General features: G+C 40.1%; 2 protein-coding genes across 2 annotated transcripts; one reads left to right on the top strand and one right to left on the bottom strand.

Moving 5' to 3' along the window:
• Positions 1–3,905: 3,905 nt before the first annotated feature.
• On the bottom strand, positions 3,906–10,408 carry LOC135484460 (ras-related protein Rab-40B-like). Its single transcript, XM_064765961.1, has 5 exons — positions 9,988–10,408; positions 8,427–8,487; positions 6,359–6,497; positions 5,910–6,132; positions 3,906–5,676 (listed from the first exon to the last, which is right to left on the bottom strand). Exons 1-5 carry the CDS (start codon positions 10,184–10,186, stop codon positions 5,435–5,437), a joined length of 864 nt encoding a protein of 287 aa, XP_064622031.1. The 5' UTR covers positions 10,187–10,408; the 3' UTR covers positions 3,906–5,434.
• An 8-nt stretch (positions 10,409–10,416) lies between these two features.
• On the top strand, positions 10,417–15,628 carry LOC135484451 (uncharacterized). Its single transcript, XM_064765932.1, has 8 exons — positions 10,417–10,582; positions 11,040–11,099; positions 11,386–12,924; positions 13,261–13,436; positions 13,586–13,807; positions 14,064–14,151; positions 14,400–14,524; positions 15,003–15,628. Exons 1-8 carry the CDS (start codon positions 10,568–10,570, stop codon positions 15,220–15,222), a joined length of 2,445 nt encoding a protein of 814 aa, XP_064622002.1. The 5' UTR covers positions 10,417–10,567; the 3' UTR covers positions 15,223–15,628.
• The last annotated feature ends 492 nt before the right edge of the window (positions 15,629–16,120 follow it).

Genomic DNA, 16,120 nt, shown 5'->3' with positions numbered 1-16,120 from the left:
TTTTACCACAAGCAATGACCGTGTATTTTTGAGAGCAGCCCTGTGATTGGGAAGGGTATAGCAGTTACACAAAACGCGGACGCCGATGGTCGCGTCGGAGTATGAATTCCGCTTTTAGTACCATTTGGAAACCGATCAAGCCTTCAGCATTCGTCGACCTCATTTTGTTGCGGAGACCTAGAATATTTGCAGTTGCTGTAAAGCCTTTTAGTGAATGGAGACGCACACATTGGTATGTCGATATTATTCCAAGTATTGACTGATCGCGTTACTGGTTCATCGAACGGAATACACCAGACGTCGACCGGTCACGAAATGCCAGCTCATTTCGTCAGCTGAATAGGTACCCAGTACTCATTTAGCCACAATAGACTCGCCGGAATTCTTTGTCAAGGGGTGAAAGGCACTAATTGGCATGTGGTCCTTTCACCTCTCTAATCTGCTATTAAACAGAGTCGGCCATGTCTATTGTCGCCCATAACGAGTATACAAGTACGTACCTGTTAAGGACATCCGTGGGCTGACTAAATGCTGTCAAGAGTTTACAGAGATCAAATTTTTAAAAGTTGCCAATTAAAATTGGTGTGAGGGGGTGTCCTGCTAAGACAGGTTCCATCCACTGTATTCAATTTGATGAACCAGTGTGCTTATGCTGGTGGCTTTGTAAAGCTAATAGATGCCGCGATTTGTAGTTTCCTGCTCGCTCGAAATTTGAAGCATGACATTAACTTAAAACCTTGCACATTTAGATTGCGAAGTTGGTTGTGAAAACAATCTGGCCCCAGACGCAAGAAGATATACTCGAGATGCAGTGGACCAGCCTTGTCCTTCACAGCAGTATGAACAGGGTGACGAAGTGGACAGCCCCAGGAATCTACAAGGAGAAAGATACCCATGAAATCCACTTTAAACCGGGACAAAAAATAAACACATTATATCATATTTTGTTTTTTATTCACTTTAAGCTTTAAATTACATGTGAACATGTAACACTACACCCAGCGGCGACTTCAATATGTACAGACTATTTACACAACTCGTCGACTGAGCAAGAGAGCAAGGCGGGCGTTGACAATAATCAGAACGTATTCAATAACTACCCAACCTCCATCTACTGGTCATCGCATGAACTGAAATTCACAAGCTTCTCTTACAAGAGTAATGTTACCTGTAGTTTTCCATCCTGACATAACCAGTGAGCTTTAACATACTCCGCCTCTCGATATTTCAAACGAGGTAGGAGTATCAAAAACCTGTACCTCAGGATGGTAGTTTTCCAGATCCTTCTTGCCAAGTCAAGCCAGAAAACATCTGTAAAAGCTGAAAATGAAGGACACAACTTGTTTTTGATTCCTAAAGATACACCTTTTTATAAGGTATATGAAGTGAACTCTCCCTGTCCTCACCCTTCATTTGAGCAGTAGCCCAACTGACAATACTTGTATTTCTACTCAACTACTGGCATAAATAATTGGATTCAAGACAAAACTAGATGCACCACTTTTTAAAGTATTTATGCAAGTATCAATGTGTGTCATACATTCTGTCACTCACTGGCAGTCTTGCTTGTCTAACAGGACACCGCTAGGGTGGATCGATCATTTCGCCCAAAACCTCGGCAGCCGCCTCAGATTGGGCCTTCATTTAAGCTCCACCTGGTGGTGTTTGGGGAGACATACCTCCAATATGGTGTCAATTTATTGCAGATTCCAAGATGTGTCCGGCATAGATGTTCACACAAACGGTCAACTTGAAGGCAAACCACAACGAACACCACACGACAACACAGTACTTATACACCTATTGTGACAACTTTAAACATAAAATATGACACCTACTTATTTACAAACATACTATCATACACTGTACAGAAGTTGATACCAATTTGGAGTAGAATCTCATATATAGCACCAATATACATGAATAAGACAGTTGGTCACGATTAGTACCACAGTTCATTAAAGTTGACCAATCATTGGATTAGGCCAAGTAACAAATTTCATGTTTTTCGAAAATAGAAAAGGATAGGAGGAAAACTCTTTATTTCCATTGTTCTTTCATACAAGATCATCAAAACTACCTCAGTAGGAACTATAAATAATTCGCAGAGTAATACATGTAATTCCAAAAATGGTCCTGAATTCAGCATGAGAGAGTGCTTATCCAGCTATATGATACAAGAAACATGAAATTTATCAACACTGCCTTATTACTGAAACTACATGCAACATTAATTCTAAGTGACTTTTGCTATCCTTCTTTTGTACCACCCCCTCAACAGCAAAAGAGGGTTGAAACGTCCTTGTCACAACAGGCTGACACAAACCAACAATTGTTGAATGAATGCTATGCAAAGCCTATCAAATATCTTATGACCATCTTGACTCAAGTTAAAGACATACATGTATCAAAAATAACTTAAGATAGGTGATATAAATACGCTGCTTATTTCTACAGAAACAGCACATTTGTAAGACATGTGACCTTTGATCTTATAGATCAACATTTAAAAATGCAGACCATATATACATATAGTATTTTGATAGTTTCATGCTCAACAAAAAACGTGGCTCACATTTCAAATTTCTTCTCATTGTTACAACTAAACATGAATAGAGTAGAGACTGAATCAGCCTCTTGCCTGTGCAAATAGAAGTGTAGTCCACAACCGCCATCCTCATAACCAGTAGCTTTCATTCTGCTTCGCCTTTTGTATATTATGTCGCGGTGAAAAAAATCTATTTAAGGATGGCTACGACTTGCTGTAAAATACTGCCACTTTATCCGTCAACAATGATACGCAGATTTGGCGGTTTCTATGCAAGCTGGTTCGACTTCACACATGACAGCCCCAAGCCGAACTGAGACGATTTTCCGCCTGGATTTTCACAACAAAGATGAAATTGACAAAGTAGTCTCTTTACAACACTAGTTTCTGCCTAGATTTTCCCCACTTAAGAAAACGAATGGTAGTACCGGTGGTTTGATTTTCATGACTTAAGAAAACGAATGGTAGTACCGGTGGTTTGATTTTCATGACTTAAGAAAACGAATGGTAGTACCGGTGGTTTGATTTTCATGACTTAAGAAAACGAATGGTAGTACCGGTGGTTTGATTTTCATGTCATGCATCACGGTGGGTGAGTAAAGATCATGACCATACAACTTGCTAAGTGAACTTTCTCATCAATTTTTGATGATATTCACCACTCCAGTGCTCTCAGCATCCAAATGATTGCACACAAATTCAAACAGGCAAAAGTCACGAGATGATAAGGGGACACAGACCAATCTTAAACACGATCATTTCTGCTTCATTTAGGCCCAATAGCTGAGTGATGGGTGGACCGTGAGAAAATGTTGCCCTGCTATATATCTGTGCAAAAGAGCCCTATTAGAAATGTTCGATGGCGTTGAAGAGAACCTTATAGCAATGGTTGTAATGCTTAGAAGTGTGAATTCTTTTCATTTGGTACGCAAAGCATTTTTACAGCGAGTTCAATCCCCAATCCCACCCTGACTAGGTTACAAACACTTGACTTACATTGGAGATTCATTATCAGAAACATTTGTCAAATTGAACAACATATTAAGTTTCACAGATGGACTCAGCCCTCAACAAAGCATGCTTTGATTTCAAGCAAATCGTAAATCAGGCACTCAGAAGACACAGTCCTCAAAGCAATAAGGTATCAGCATCCATAATAACCCGTCAACTAAAGCTTTACGATAGCAGACAAAAGCAAATAAGACAATGACCGTAATTGTCTTTGAGAGATAGGAATAACATCATTGAGCCAAGCCTATAATTACACACATAAGTAGACACAAGCACAATAATACTTCTTAATCATATTGATGGTCGAGTTGTTACCAATTTCAAACGGACCGAAACCTGATGTTTCTGATCAAAGGCTGAAATATCAATGCACAGATAGTCTAACCAACTAAGACTTGAAACTAACTTCAAGTCAAAGGAAATGATAGGTTTAAGATATTGAAGTTATAAGATTATATTTTATGGAAATTGTGAGGAGACATCATAACACTAGAAGGCACATGATTGGCTCTCCAATGAAGTACTGGCTCTCGGGGCAAAGGTCAAAAGAGAAATATGTCCATAAGACTATGATACAACCCTATCAATGCAAGCTCACAGAGAAATGTCTTGTGACCAAATAAGTATGCCGATTCTTTTCCTTAGTCCTATATACTTCAGAATGAGAATCGAAAAACCATAATAACCAACTCAAAACTGATAGAAAACACACCACTAGATGATAAAATTACATGTTTCCACTACATATATAAAAAGATATAAAATTTAAACTTATTGCTTACCTCCTAAATCTGTATTGATCATATTCATTGAAAACTGGTGAAATATTCATACACCTAAGTTTTTTATACATGTACATGTAGATCCACCAGAATTTGCCTAGATGTTGAGGAACATGTGACACTCCTTTTTCTCCACATGATTCACAATCACACATGTATCATAGATTGACAAGTAGTAATAGTGATAGCTTATTATAATAATTATAAGAATATGTCTCATAAATAAATACTTTACCTTATTTAGCTTTGTCTCTGCCCTGTTCAAGTACGGTGGTATAAAACATTTCAAATCCCACATGACATCATACTGAATACAATCACAGCTTGACCCCATTACAGGTATATGTACGGCTGTCTCACTGTAGCTGTGATATCTTGGGGTAAATACTACACCTAGACTGGTTTATATTATATACAAACTCAATACACAGTGACCAACTGAATCTACATGACATCTCAGAGTTTCTATCAGGGTTGAATCAGAGGGGGAAAAAGAAATTCAAAGTAAAGAGTGACATCCATTGAATTTGAATAATTGGAGAGGACATGTCCCCCATCTCCCTGCCCCTCTTCCCATCCCTGTCCCCCTCTGGAGAAAACGCTATATATGAATTACATAACAATAGGTCAGTGATCCAAAAGAGCTGCCCGCTAATAATAATCTAACATCATTTACAGCTATCGACTATCGAAGATTCCAGCCTCATCCCGTGGCAGTGATAAGCTTTAGCTAAGGCAGGCAAGAGCATCCAACAGTTAACGATTCAAACCTCCTGAACTTGTAAAATATTTCACCCAGTGACATTTTCTGTAGCCCTGCCTTTCAACAACTGTTCACCCATTTGAAAAAAATTTCAAGATTCAGTTTTAAAGTTATTACGAACAAAATTTCAAATTCCAAATTCCTCTTAAAAGGATTTTTACAGGGTCTACAGCAAGAAAACCCATGATTTTAAAGGACACCCCTGAGTTGTCTGAACACTCAGTTACCTAGTACAGGGTAACAGGAAATTGACTGACCATTCCAGCACACTTGAGATAAAGACAAATCCCACCAAACCCCAACCCTCCAATACTTGATAATACTACACTGCTAGCTTAGCAAGCAGCTCTTTCGACAGTTCATTGGAGGGGAGTCGTTCGGATTCATGATTTTTGTTGTCTTCTTGTGTTTGTCCCGATGCATGAAACTCTGCATCCTCGCTCGTGTTTTGTTCGTCATTGAGTAAGACTTTAGATATGATTTGACCGAAGTCGGTAATGGCAGCTGTTCAATGCCGTAGATTGTGGTGCGGTTCACGATTGTATGGCAACAGATCTCCTGCAGGCTGAGTACTACAAATGATGAAAAGGAAAAATGAATTGGAAGCAAGAATACTGAAGCTTTGGCTTTTGTCCAATCTGAAGAGTGTCTGTACCCGAATCTAAGATGGCAGTTAACTCAAATTACTTATGCATGTAAGAGCAGAGACATATCTTTCTCTTTCCAGTACATCTTCATCCATGCCGTTTCCATCACGGTGCTGCAGAGCCCCAATGGTCCTGACTATGGCTGCATTTCAACTTACCTTTATTTGGACCCCAGGCCCGACTGAGTCCGTTCCTCTTCAACGCTAACCGAGATAACTCAGCAAACGACTCAATAACATTAAAGTCACATAGTGGGCTGACCTCAAAGAAGGCCATATCATTCTTGTTGGCATAGGTTTCTGCTGACATCTCGCTAACTTGCCGCTTAAATGCCAGGTGGAGCCGGTTACCAACCAGTATCTTGGGCACTCCAGGTGCATGCTGAAACATATAATTTGAAATTTAGATACATAGAATGACGTTGGTATTATGGTAAGCTGGCTTGATGGTGATCTTGGACTTGTTACTTTACATTGTACTTCAACTGCTTAATTTATTATCATTATTAGGCCACACCTCTTACCAAATATTTTGTGCCAAACCGGCACACAGCATACATGTATGATCACTCAAGCCTAAGCAGAATATCAGCCAGTTCAAGTCTTACCTCATCAATCTCCTTAATCCATCTGTCAATACCATCGAATGACCATTTATTCGTGATGTCATAAACCAACAAGATACCTTGTGCCCCTCGCGAGTACGACCGGAAGATTGTGCAGAATCTACCCTGACCAGACGTATCCCTAAAATGACAAGAACTGGCTTAATAATACATGTTATACACAGCAATGATGTCCCTAACTCACTTAATACATGTAATAGGATGAAGTTAAAATGCTTTATTAGTTCTCATACGGGAGATGGGGTGATTGACTTGTCACAATGATTGTGTGCTGGTGACCTGGACTGATATTTCAATATGGAATTCGCGAATGACAGTAGAGGGTCTAGTAAAACATGGCATTTTCCCTCCAAGTTGAGACTGAGAGGGCTGATGTACATTGCAGCCTCTTTTTAGCACAGAAGCCCAACAGGCTGGTAGAATAGTACTCGGAAAGCCCTTTCCCACATTCCCAAGCACTGTCACATCAATCATCGTGTCAGGAACAGTCTTTAAGAGTCTGCCCTAGGTAATCTTTCAGAATGACAGCAACAGGACAGATCATGCGATCATATGCACAAAACTGTTTCAACATTAATTACAGCTCTTGTAATCATGACAAGTTTCATTCTGCTCATTGCATGACTACATCATCAAGTGATCAATGTGAGTGATTGATACATTGATTAATGTCCTGTCCACACATATCACTATCAGGATGTGTTCATCATGATTTGTTTCAGAATTGATTGATGGTTTCCCGTAATCGATCAATTTACTATGAATATGACCGTGTACATTGTACAACTCGATATCAATGAAATGGGACTCGAGTAATCCTAATATTGTGAATAGCTCCAACATATCGATTAATGAAACTGCAAGTCAGGCAACCATCATCGCTTCAGTTGTTGCATCAGTCAGTAAATGAAACAGACAAATGACAAAGACCGAATGTCATCTACAAAATCTTCCTTCCCTTTACCCCGTCAATTGTCCCATAAAACAAAAGTAACGACTTGTAGTCTTATACCCGGTATACAATAAACCGCATTCTGGATTGGTTCTGAACTATGACTAACAACCTCCACTTTACTGGATGCATGGATGATGATATGACCGCTAATCAATAATAGTAGGAGGAAGGACAAATCCAGCCAGATACCACAAAATTCCAATTCTGTCAGTTGATGGAGCTTCCAATTTAATTCCCTCGACCACAGACTTAAGTACGATTATATCCCCAGGCTCAAACTGGTTTCCTGCATCACTGATAACCTCTCTTGCATGAAGAGTCAATGATGACGTTTGCATCCATGCAAATCTGTGTTTACAAACTGTTTTCGATTAGCCATCCTTCAGATCACTCCAGATAACAGCAGAAGGTGACTCATCTGAATTCTGATAGAGGATCAATGTATTGGTATGTATGTGCAGCGACTTCAAAGCAATTGTCAAAAGCATGGAGAAATTACAACCAGACTATTAAGGGAATGGTATAGAGACTGTCGAGGATAGTTCAAGATACATCTGAAAATGTCAGCAGACACAGTACAGTTCTTGGAGTTGCATGATATCAGAAATAATCAGCATCCAACCACACGAGTCACAGTCACAGCACATCTTTCATGTAACTGGTAATTAGTGTACCAAATCAGTTAATGCAAATTCATTACGCGATTACGTAACTTATTCATCAGTAACAAAGGAAACTGACTCATCATTGTATTGATCTGGTCATTTAATGCACTGGTGGGGTATCCAGTGACAACAGCAGGCAGGGAACTGTTGAAAGGGGAGAAATTCCCACAAGACTTTATGCCATGTTATACAAGAGACAATCGTGAAGTAGGGTGAGGAATTGAGCATGTCAACATAAGATGAAGACAGTCAAGCGCCACCTTTGTGAAAATTTAGTCAGTATTCTGACTACATATGAGCCCTGAAGAGTTCTCACTGCACCTTCTAGCAATTTCAATTGGCTACTCTACCAATCATTAGCTTCACTTAGACAAACAGGCCTGTTGGACCAACAAATGACTTGTGTGTAGACAGGTTGTGAAGTACTTACCAGAGTTGGAGTTTGACTCGTTTTCCATCCAAAAGTATGGTCGTAGTTTTATAGTCAATACCTAAAAAAAGAAGCAAGAAGGGTTAGTGCCTTGCGGCTTCCCAAAGGATACATAGATGAAGCGGCGGTAATCCTGAGAGTCGTACCCACGACATCCTGCTATGAGCCCAGTGCTCTTACCACAAGGCCACTGATCCCCGAGGCCTCATCATCCTTCATTCGCGAGGTGAGATTGCTGATCTGTAAGGTACTGCTAAGAGTAGACTAAGTACCTGGTAACGTTCTTTATCTGAACCTTTTTTTATAAAGAACGTTAGAAAATCATGAGTATTTGATATTGAATGGAATTCAGGGCCAGTATCCAGGACCCATTGCAAATAGATCATTACAAAAAGATCATTTCCTTAGCAAAATATTTCAAACAAACATAGTGGTTGATAGTACAGTGACTGGCTCTTCAGGATGTGATGAAGAACATTCCTAGTATTGCTACAGGTAGATAGAAAATTTCAACCAGCATTCGAGTTTCTTGCGTGTCAGAATACATGTGTAGGATAGTTCACCAACTGCACATGAAAGAAGTGAGAAACATGGCAGGAAAAATGTTTTATAGTCCACCTGCAAAGCAATTTACATATAACAAGATTCATTCAAGGAATTCACCAACTTTTAAAGGATGGCAGTGGCATGGTGACTTTATCATTACCATTGTCATCATCTTCAATTAGACACCATCATTATCATCACCTTTTTGTATCATTTAGAACCTTTATAGTATATACATGTAGTTGGATATCCAACAGTGTCCCCATAAAGAAAACTGTATACATGTACTATCATAAACAAACACTAAGCACATCTCAGACAATAAGTATTAATTTGTGAATAATTTTGCACTTGAGACCACTTTGTTAAAGTACATTATAGTACTTTCAACACCTTCAGTGGTAGTTTGAAATGATTGAGTCATTCCTGAAACTCATACAATAATGTGCTAATGATGGTTTCAACAACAATAAACTTGTTCATGGAGTGTTGAGGTAGTGCAATTATGACACAATGGGTCGCCACAAATCCATACATGTAATAACATCAGTCAATGAGACACAGAAATATTTTGTATATCTCACACTGTGACTGTGCGTGAACAGTGCACCAGGGGCATGGGACAGACAAGTCCAAGTACAATGTACCAGGGTACGATGTAAATGTATGTTTCCACGTACGAGTCATCTTGTAGGCTTGCACGTTAATACACTTGGGTCAGATTCCCACCTCCTTAAAGTAATCTACATTGTACTATGGGCACATTTTCGTCAATAAAGTTACTTTTTACTGCATTTCACACACTAGCGGTGTACACCATTGTGGTACATCATCGAGAAGATGACAGACCAGTGATCACATTAAATGTCACATTACAGTCTACACTACACGCTGTGTGGTGGTGTAATGTGACATTTAATGGGACCACTGGTAATTTTCTCATGGATGTCACGTGCCACAATGGTGTACACCAAAACAGACAGCATAACTAAAGGACGTGTCATCGGATACCTACCACAGTTCATCGAGTAGCCATACGGTGACTCGGAGGCCCCATCCTCGAGACCTCCTAAAATCTCTTCCTTTCCTACATCACTATCACCGACTAGCAGGAACTTCAACAGATAATCGTAGGCTTTATTTGTCGCAACTTGGGGGGAACTGGGAGGAGAAAAGCTGGTGGATGCTGAGGCACTAGCAGCTGCAGATGCCATGTCAAGCCTCAAGGCTCAAAGGCAAAGCCAAAGCCACAGTAAAACAGGGTTCATGTCCAATGATCACATATTCCCATTGTAACGGCCGCTTCCATGACTTTTACATTATCAACTTATCCTTTCTACACCTTATTCAAGTAAATCAAGTAATTATTAGTGGCGTTATTGGGCAAAATAGACGACACAATGAATATTTTTTCACAAACACACCAAACCGGATGTTCTAAATCACGCATGTGCAGAGACAAATATTTGCTATTTTCGGTCAATGCGCAGGCGCAATTGCAATGGCGGCGAAAACAAAACTTGTCAAATTTTGCATCGAAATAAATCCAAATTACTAATTTCCTCTACATTTCAAAGTTTTAGTAGGGTGCAAAAATGAATAAGGCAGAGGTATATTCTTCAAAAAGTCTTACTTCGTTGAATTCTGACTTTGGAGTGTTTCGCAATTTGCTTTTTAGTGCCAATATTTGAGGTTCAAAACCCCTGCATACAATATGATATATACAGTACATGCATGCAGTACACTACAAAGTACAGTACATACTGTAACTGTACTAATGCACTATGTAGGACCGTATGTGATCTAGCTCATCCGTAACCACAGCTATTGTTGACTGAGAGTGCCATGACTCTGAGACATAGACTTTATTCTGTCACAGCCACCCCGTACGCCTACCATTCTTTGCCTAGCCCTAGGCTAGGCCTAGTAGTAAGTAGATCTGGCTAATGTAATTCACTAACATTCTCCCATTCTCACTCTCTTAGCAGGTTGGTTTAAACGACCATCCATGCATGGCCATGCTATCTTGTTTGCTTATTTCTTAATACAGTTTATCTATGACTCCAGGTTAGAAGGGAAATAGAACGACTGGAGAGAGAATATGAAGAGAGAAAAAAGAAATTGCAGGTGAGTAATACCTGTTTATTGAAAGCCAAAAACAAAAGTAAACACCAAGGGAGGGATCATAGTTCACCTTCAGAAGCACAGATAAAATATCAAGTTGCACACAACTACAAATGAAGACATTGATTTATTTAGTCACTCGGGCAAAAACCTAGGTTGCATAGTTTGTTCCCAAATGACTCAACTTTTATCTCTATTTATGTACAAGGCCAATAGCCTGTCATGTAAGCCCTGTTTTATAATCAAATTCATGTACACCAGTTGAGAATCTGATCTCTCAATATTTCAGAGAAGCGATAAAGCAGCTGAAAGAAGGAAGCATGTCAAAGATAAACTAAAAGAGATTTCCACTGTCAGCAATGATGATGGAACAGAGTTGTCCAAAGGCAGCATTCGCCAGACCAAGAAGAGATCAAGACTTACTTTTGCAGAACCCCTGGTGGACGGGCAGAGAGACAGAAAACATATTGTGTCACCTCCTCAAAACATTTGTTCCTTAAGTCATAGTTCGCCTTCTAGATCTGTGCCTGCCAATAAAAGTATTTCAGATAGACACTTAGATGTCAAACACACTACATGTTTTATTGAAAATCCAGTTGTTTTGGAACTGAGTCATGCAGACTGTGATAAATGCCTGGTCACAGAAAACACAACTGAAAAACTGTTCAATGATGATCGAAATTATGTGTCGAAAAGGATCTGCAAGGTGGCCAGGATAACTCCTGTGTCAGAGGCTAAGGAGGGACATGGCAAAAATCCCTTGAGCTCAGCTGATTCTGGCAAATCTAAAGACTTCATTACAAACCAGAATCTAGGTACCAAGAATAGTCAGGATTCTCTCACTGTTCCAGAAACTTCCGCAACCCAGGAATCTAGTTCAAGTGCATTGTCCGAGGATTCGTTATGTTCTATCAAGCGCCGTGGCCGAAAAAAGAAACATGGTCACTGGTCTGTTTTAAAAGATTCTGTTGCGAATCCAAGTTTAGAGATTCAGACTTTTAGTGGAACTACTTCTGGGAGTATTATCAATGACAGTTATCTTGATTCATCCAGCCAGTCAAAAGAGTCGCCCAGCTCTCACTCTCAGTGTAGTGGTGCACCAGCTGAGTCAGTGAGCTGCAACCTCCAAGAGGATACATGGGATTCTGAGTCTGACTTGTTTGAGCCTTGTAGCCAGGACTTGATTGAGTCTCAGTCCTCAAGTCAGGATGACAGATCTTTCTTTCCCATCTTTCCGAGCACGCCTGTCCTGAATTCCAGAGATTTCAGTCTTCCCGATGAGGAATTTGGAACTGAGAAACTTAGAAAACTCAGTGCTAAGTCCAGGGCCTCTAATCTTCCTGACAAGGAAAATGGCAGAGGCAAACTTAGAAAACTCAGTGACAGTGGCAAGTCCGCGACTTTCAATTCTAGCCAAAGTATTCAAGCCAAGTCAAACAGAGATGATATGTGTGGTGATTCAAACTTTTGCTCTGGAAAAACAAGTTGTCAGGATACTAAGAACTGTTTGAGAGGTTCAAGTCAAATTTTTTTATCTGAACCTTGTGCTGTCAGTGAGGGAGAAACACAGTTTTGTCATGTGTCAGTTGTTTCAACTGATGTGGCCCAGACTTGCAAGCACCAGAAAAATGACCGGCTACGATTGGTGGATTGCATCCCAATTAGGCACTGTAAATGTTCAAATCCTGTGCATGCAATGACTGCAGGTATTGTCGAGACCAGATCCAGCAAAATTCCCTATCTTGTAGTATGCAGCAGTGATCAAGTCCAGGTCATTCTTCACCGTGATAATCAATGGTTTCTGTTGTGCCAGTGGAAGTCAGAAATGGTAAGTGTTTTAGGGGCTGTTCAAGATTAGCTGAGAGTTCTCTTTCCCAGAGGCCCCTTGGCCACCCCAATTCCAACCCTACATTAACACTTTGAGTGCAGATTAGACATTATTGTCGCTTCTGTGTATGGTTGGAGGAATGTATTGTCATCAGACTTCCCAAGTCTTCACCAAAGTCAAGAATAATGTTATATATCAGTCATTCTTAATCATGTGAATACTTGGAAATGGATAAAATCTACCACATTTCCAAATCAGAATGGAATTTTATGTACAAAGTATCTTATAAACATTTGCTTTTCTTCAATCAATGACAGTTATTTATCTTTCACTCAGGACTTGTCCACCAAGAGTGTTCATGCCTTCCCCAGAAGGAGTACCATAGCCTTTGCTGTTCTGAGTCAGTCAGACCAATCCTGTTCTGCTAGAATATTCGCATGTGATATCCGAGGAAATAAGCTGGAAACCCTTGGGAACTTGTGTGAGATGACTGTGAAAACAACCGAAGAAAGGTAACATTCAAAGTTCTTTTACACCAAAGCAGAGATAATGACAACATTTTGTTGGTTACATTTAACTAGATGAAGTACTTGACTATCTATTTTTGCGCTTTCAATTGGATGATTGGTTGATTGAGTGTCAGAGTGATTGCTCTTTTCAGTCCATCCATTCACTGCATTGTCCAGAGTGAGTTAGAACTGATCATGAGTACAAGTGCCAGAGGCATCAGTGTCTTGAGGAAGTTTACCTTCAATGAAGACTACACGTTAATTGATGCACATGTGATATTCCCAAGAGTCTCTGGTCATCTCAACTCTTTAGTAGCCATCCCGACCATCCCTTCTCTTGTGCTGAGTACAAGCAGTAATACTGCATATCTATGGTAAGTTTTTCAATGCAGACACGAAACAAGTCTTTTACTTCTAAAGCAGTAGCCTAGCAATCACATACGTGTACCAGAATCTGTGATTTGAGAATGTCCTTGTGAACCAACTTGCATTTGAAGAAGTCGTATGAAGAAGTCACTCTGAAAATGGGAATCAAATAGCCCTGAAGCAGAGTACATGTTTCGGGCTCTGTTTGGAGAACTGGATATATCAAAACTACCCATGCATTGACTTCATTTTTTCTGTTGACAGGAACACTAATAGTGGTACCCTCTTGACAAGTGTGCAGTTCGCTGTGATCCTTCCTGTCCGTTCCTGTATAGCTGCATTTGAAGAGCAGGTAAGGAGATAAGTGTTCGATAAACCATTGTCAGCTTATACCATCTAATTTGGTTATGACGCATGTACATGTATAGTGAATAGGAAAAGAATGAATTTTCTTAACCCTTGGTTGAACCATGTCTTTACCTGACTAATGGCCTACTCTTCATCATATAAGTTGTCACAGCTGGGTTAAATACAGAAAGCATCCAGCAAGAATGTTCATCGTGTTTAACAATAAAATACATTTCATGTCCTTATTTTCAGGGTTTTCTCTTCCTGCCAGTCCTTGCGTCTTCAAAAGTCAAGGATGAGATTTCATTGGTCATTGTAAACCCAAAGTCGGGAAGAGCCAAGAGTGCAATATCATTTGAAACTGATCGAAACAAGAGGCAAGTATGACGAGGGTGTCTACCCAAAGTCACATTGTCTTTCTGAACCAAAGTATATGTCTGATGACTTGATTTGAGGAGACTGCATCAACTGGTATATTACTGTTGATTGGGGACCAACAAGTTATGTTATTTTCTATGATAAATGTACACTTGCCTTTAGTATTTGGTTTCCCCTTTGTATTTTTCAAATTAACACCTTCAGCGCCAAACCACGTAGATCTCGTGGCCCAAATCCCCCCTCTTTGAGCTGGTTATCGGAGTCTCATGGACTTCATGAAAGAACTACGCCATCGCCATCTTCAGGGCAAGGGAGGAACTGTATAGACCAAACGGTATTTTCAGTTCCTACCGTGCCCTGAAGATAGCGATGGCGGTGACTTCATGAAAAAACTACGCCGCAGGAAGTTCGTGCCTTGCCCTGAAGATGGCGATGGCGATGGCGCTGAAGGTGTTAACCAAACTGTTTGTCTTACAGGATTGTGTCCCTGAGTATCTTCAAGGACCGTCTTCTTGGTCTTCATCCCTCGGGAGACGTCACCGTGTGGGACATTTACTCTGGAGATGTCATCGGATCGTTAGATAAAGGATGTGTCCAGTGTCTTACTACAGTCGGGAACTGCAAGAACTTGTTTATGATGACGGTCTCTGCTAAACAGGATCAATGTTGTGTGAATATTTACAGAGATATAACATAACGAAAAGTTTTATGCCGAATATATCAACGGTGAGTTACCTTGGTACCTGAACCTTGAAGAACCTGTCCAGTGTACTAGTGCAATAGGACTATGCCATTACTGTAGGAACATCAAATACACTGTACATGTATTTGAAAAACCCTCCAAATTTATGCTCTGCAGGGCATATTGAAAGGAGCGTCTTTAGAGACTATTGTCAAATTTCATTGAATGTTTTACACACATGTAATTGTACAATGTTTGTATGAAGCAAGGTGGTCTATAATGCATTAGCTCTGTATGACATTGCATTACAATTGGACTCATAGCCAGCGCAGTGCTGCTGACAATGTTTATTTATTTTAGTGTTGAAATTAGTGCTGAATGTTATATTTGCTAAATTTCTTAATAAATTCTATGCAAACAACATTTTCTGTTCTAATTTCGATGATAAAATTAATGTCATTTGCATGGACATTGATTTAGCTACCCCGATCCACTGGAATTGGTAATCCGCCCCATTGTGAAACAATAGATGTCCTCCATTGAGTATAAACAGCCCTGCCATATCTGATTGAGACAATTCCTCCCAAGTTCAGCACAGATGGCGACCACCACACGTTTCTCGAGAGGGGCCAGTATAATTTTTCATGCCGTAGAAATGACCGCTTTCCATCACTTGTTCACAAGTGACAGCAAAACTTGAGACCATGTTGGAGTTCTGGGTCAGCCTAGGCCGTCTTTGAGAGGTGACATGATGATCGGGAGGCCTGAGGGGGACAATGTACCAATTCAGGACTGAAACCAGGGCATCGAGTGTGAGGAAGGGGGTTTTCACTCCTGTAATGTTTTTGCACACAATAAGGTATCTCTCTACGGCAAAGGACATACTCCAGCAGAGTGATAGCAGTGTGGTGAG

Source organism: Lineus longissimus, chromosome 1 (genome assembly GCF_910592395.1).
Source record: "Lineus longissimus chromosome 1, tnLinLong1.2, whole genome shotgun sequence".
NCBI lineage: Eukaryota > Metazoa > Nemertea > Pilidiophora > Heteronemertea > Lineidae > Lineus > Lineus longissimus.
Note: the sequence above shows the minus strand (reverse complement) of the source record. Positions and strands in the feature narration are given on the sequence as shown.

Bases quoted from the DNA above. Each gene is read 5' to 3' on its own strand.
- LOC135484460 (XM_064765961.1), bottom strand. From the start codon at position 10,186: ATGGCATCTGCAGCTGCTAGTGCCTCAGCATCCACCAGCTTTTCTCCT. The intron at 6,498-8,426 runs GTAAGTACTTCA...TTGTCATTTTAG, and splicing joins CGAGTCAAACTCCAACTCTG to GGATACGTCTGGTCAGGGTA. The intron at 6,133-6,358 runs GTAAGACTTGAA...TATATGTTTCAG, and splicing joins GGATTAAGGAGATTGATGAG to CATGCACCTGGAGTGCCCAA.
- LOC135484451 (XM_064765932.1), top strand. The intron at 13,808-14,063 runs GTAAGTTTTTCA...TTCTGTTGACAG, and splicing joins AGTAATACTGCATATCTATG to GAACACTAATAGTGGTACCC. The intron at 14,525-15,002 runs GCAAGTATGACG...TTTGTCTTACAG, and splicing joins GAAACTGATCGAAACAAGAG to GATTGTGTCCCTGAGTATCT.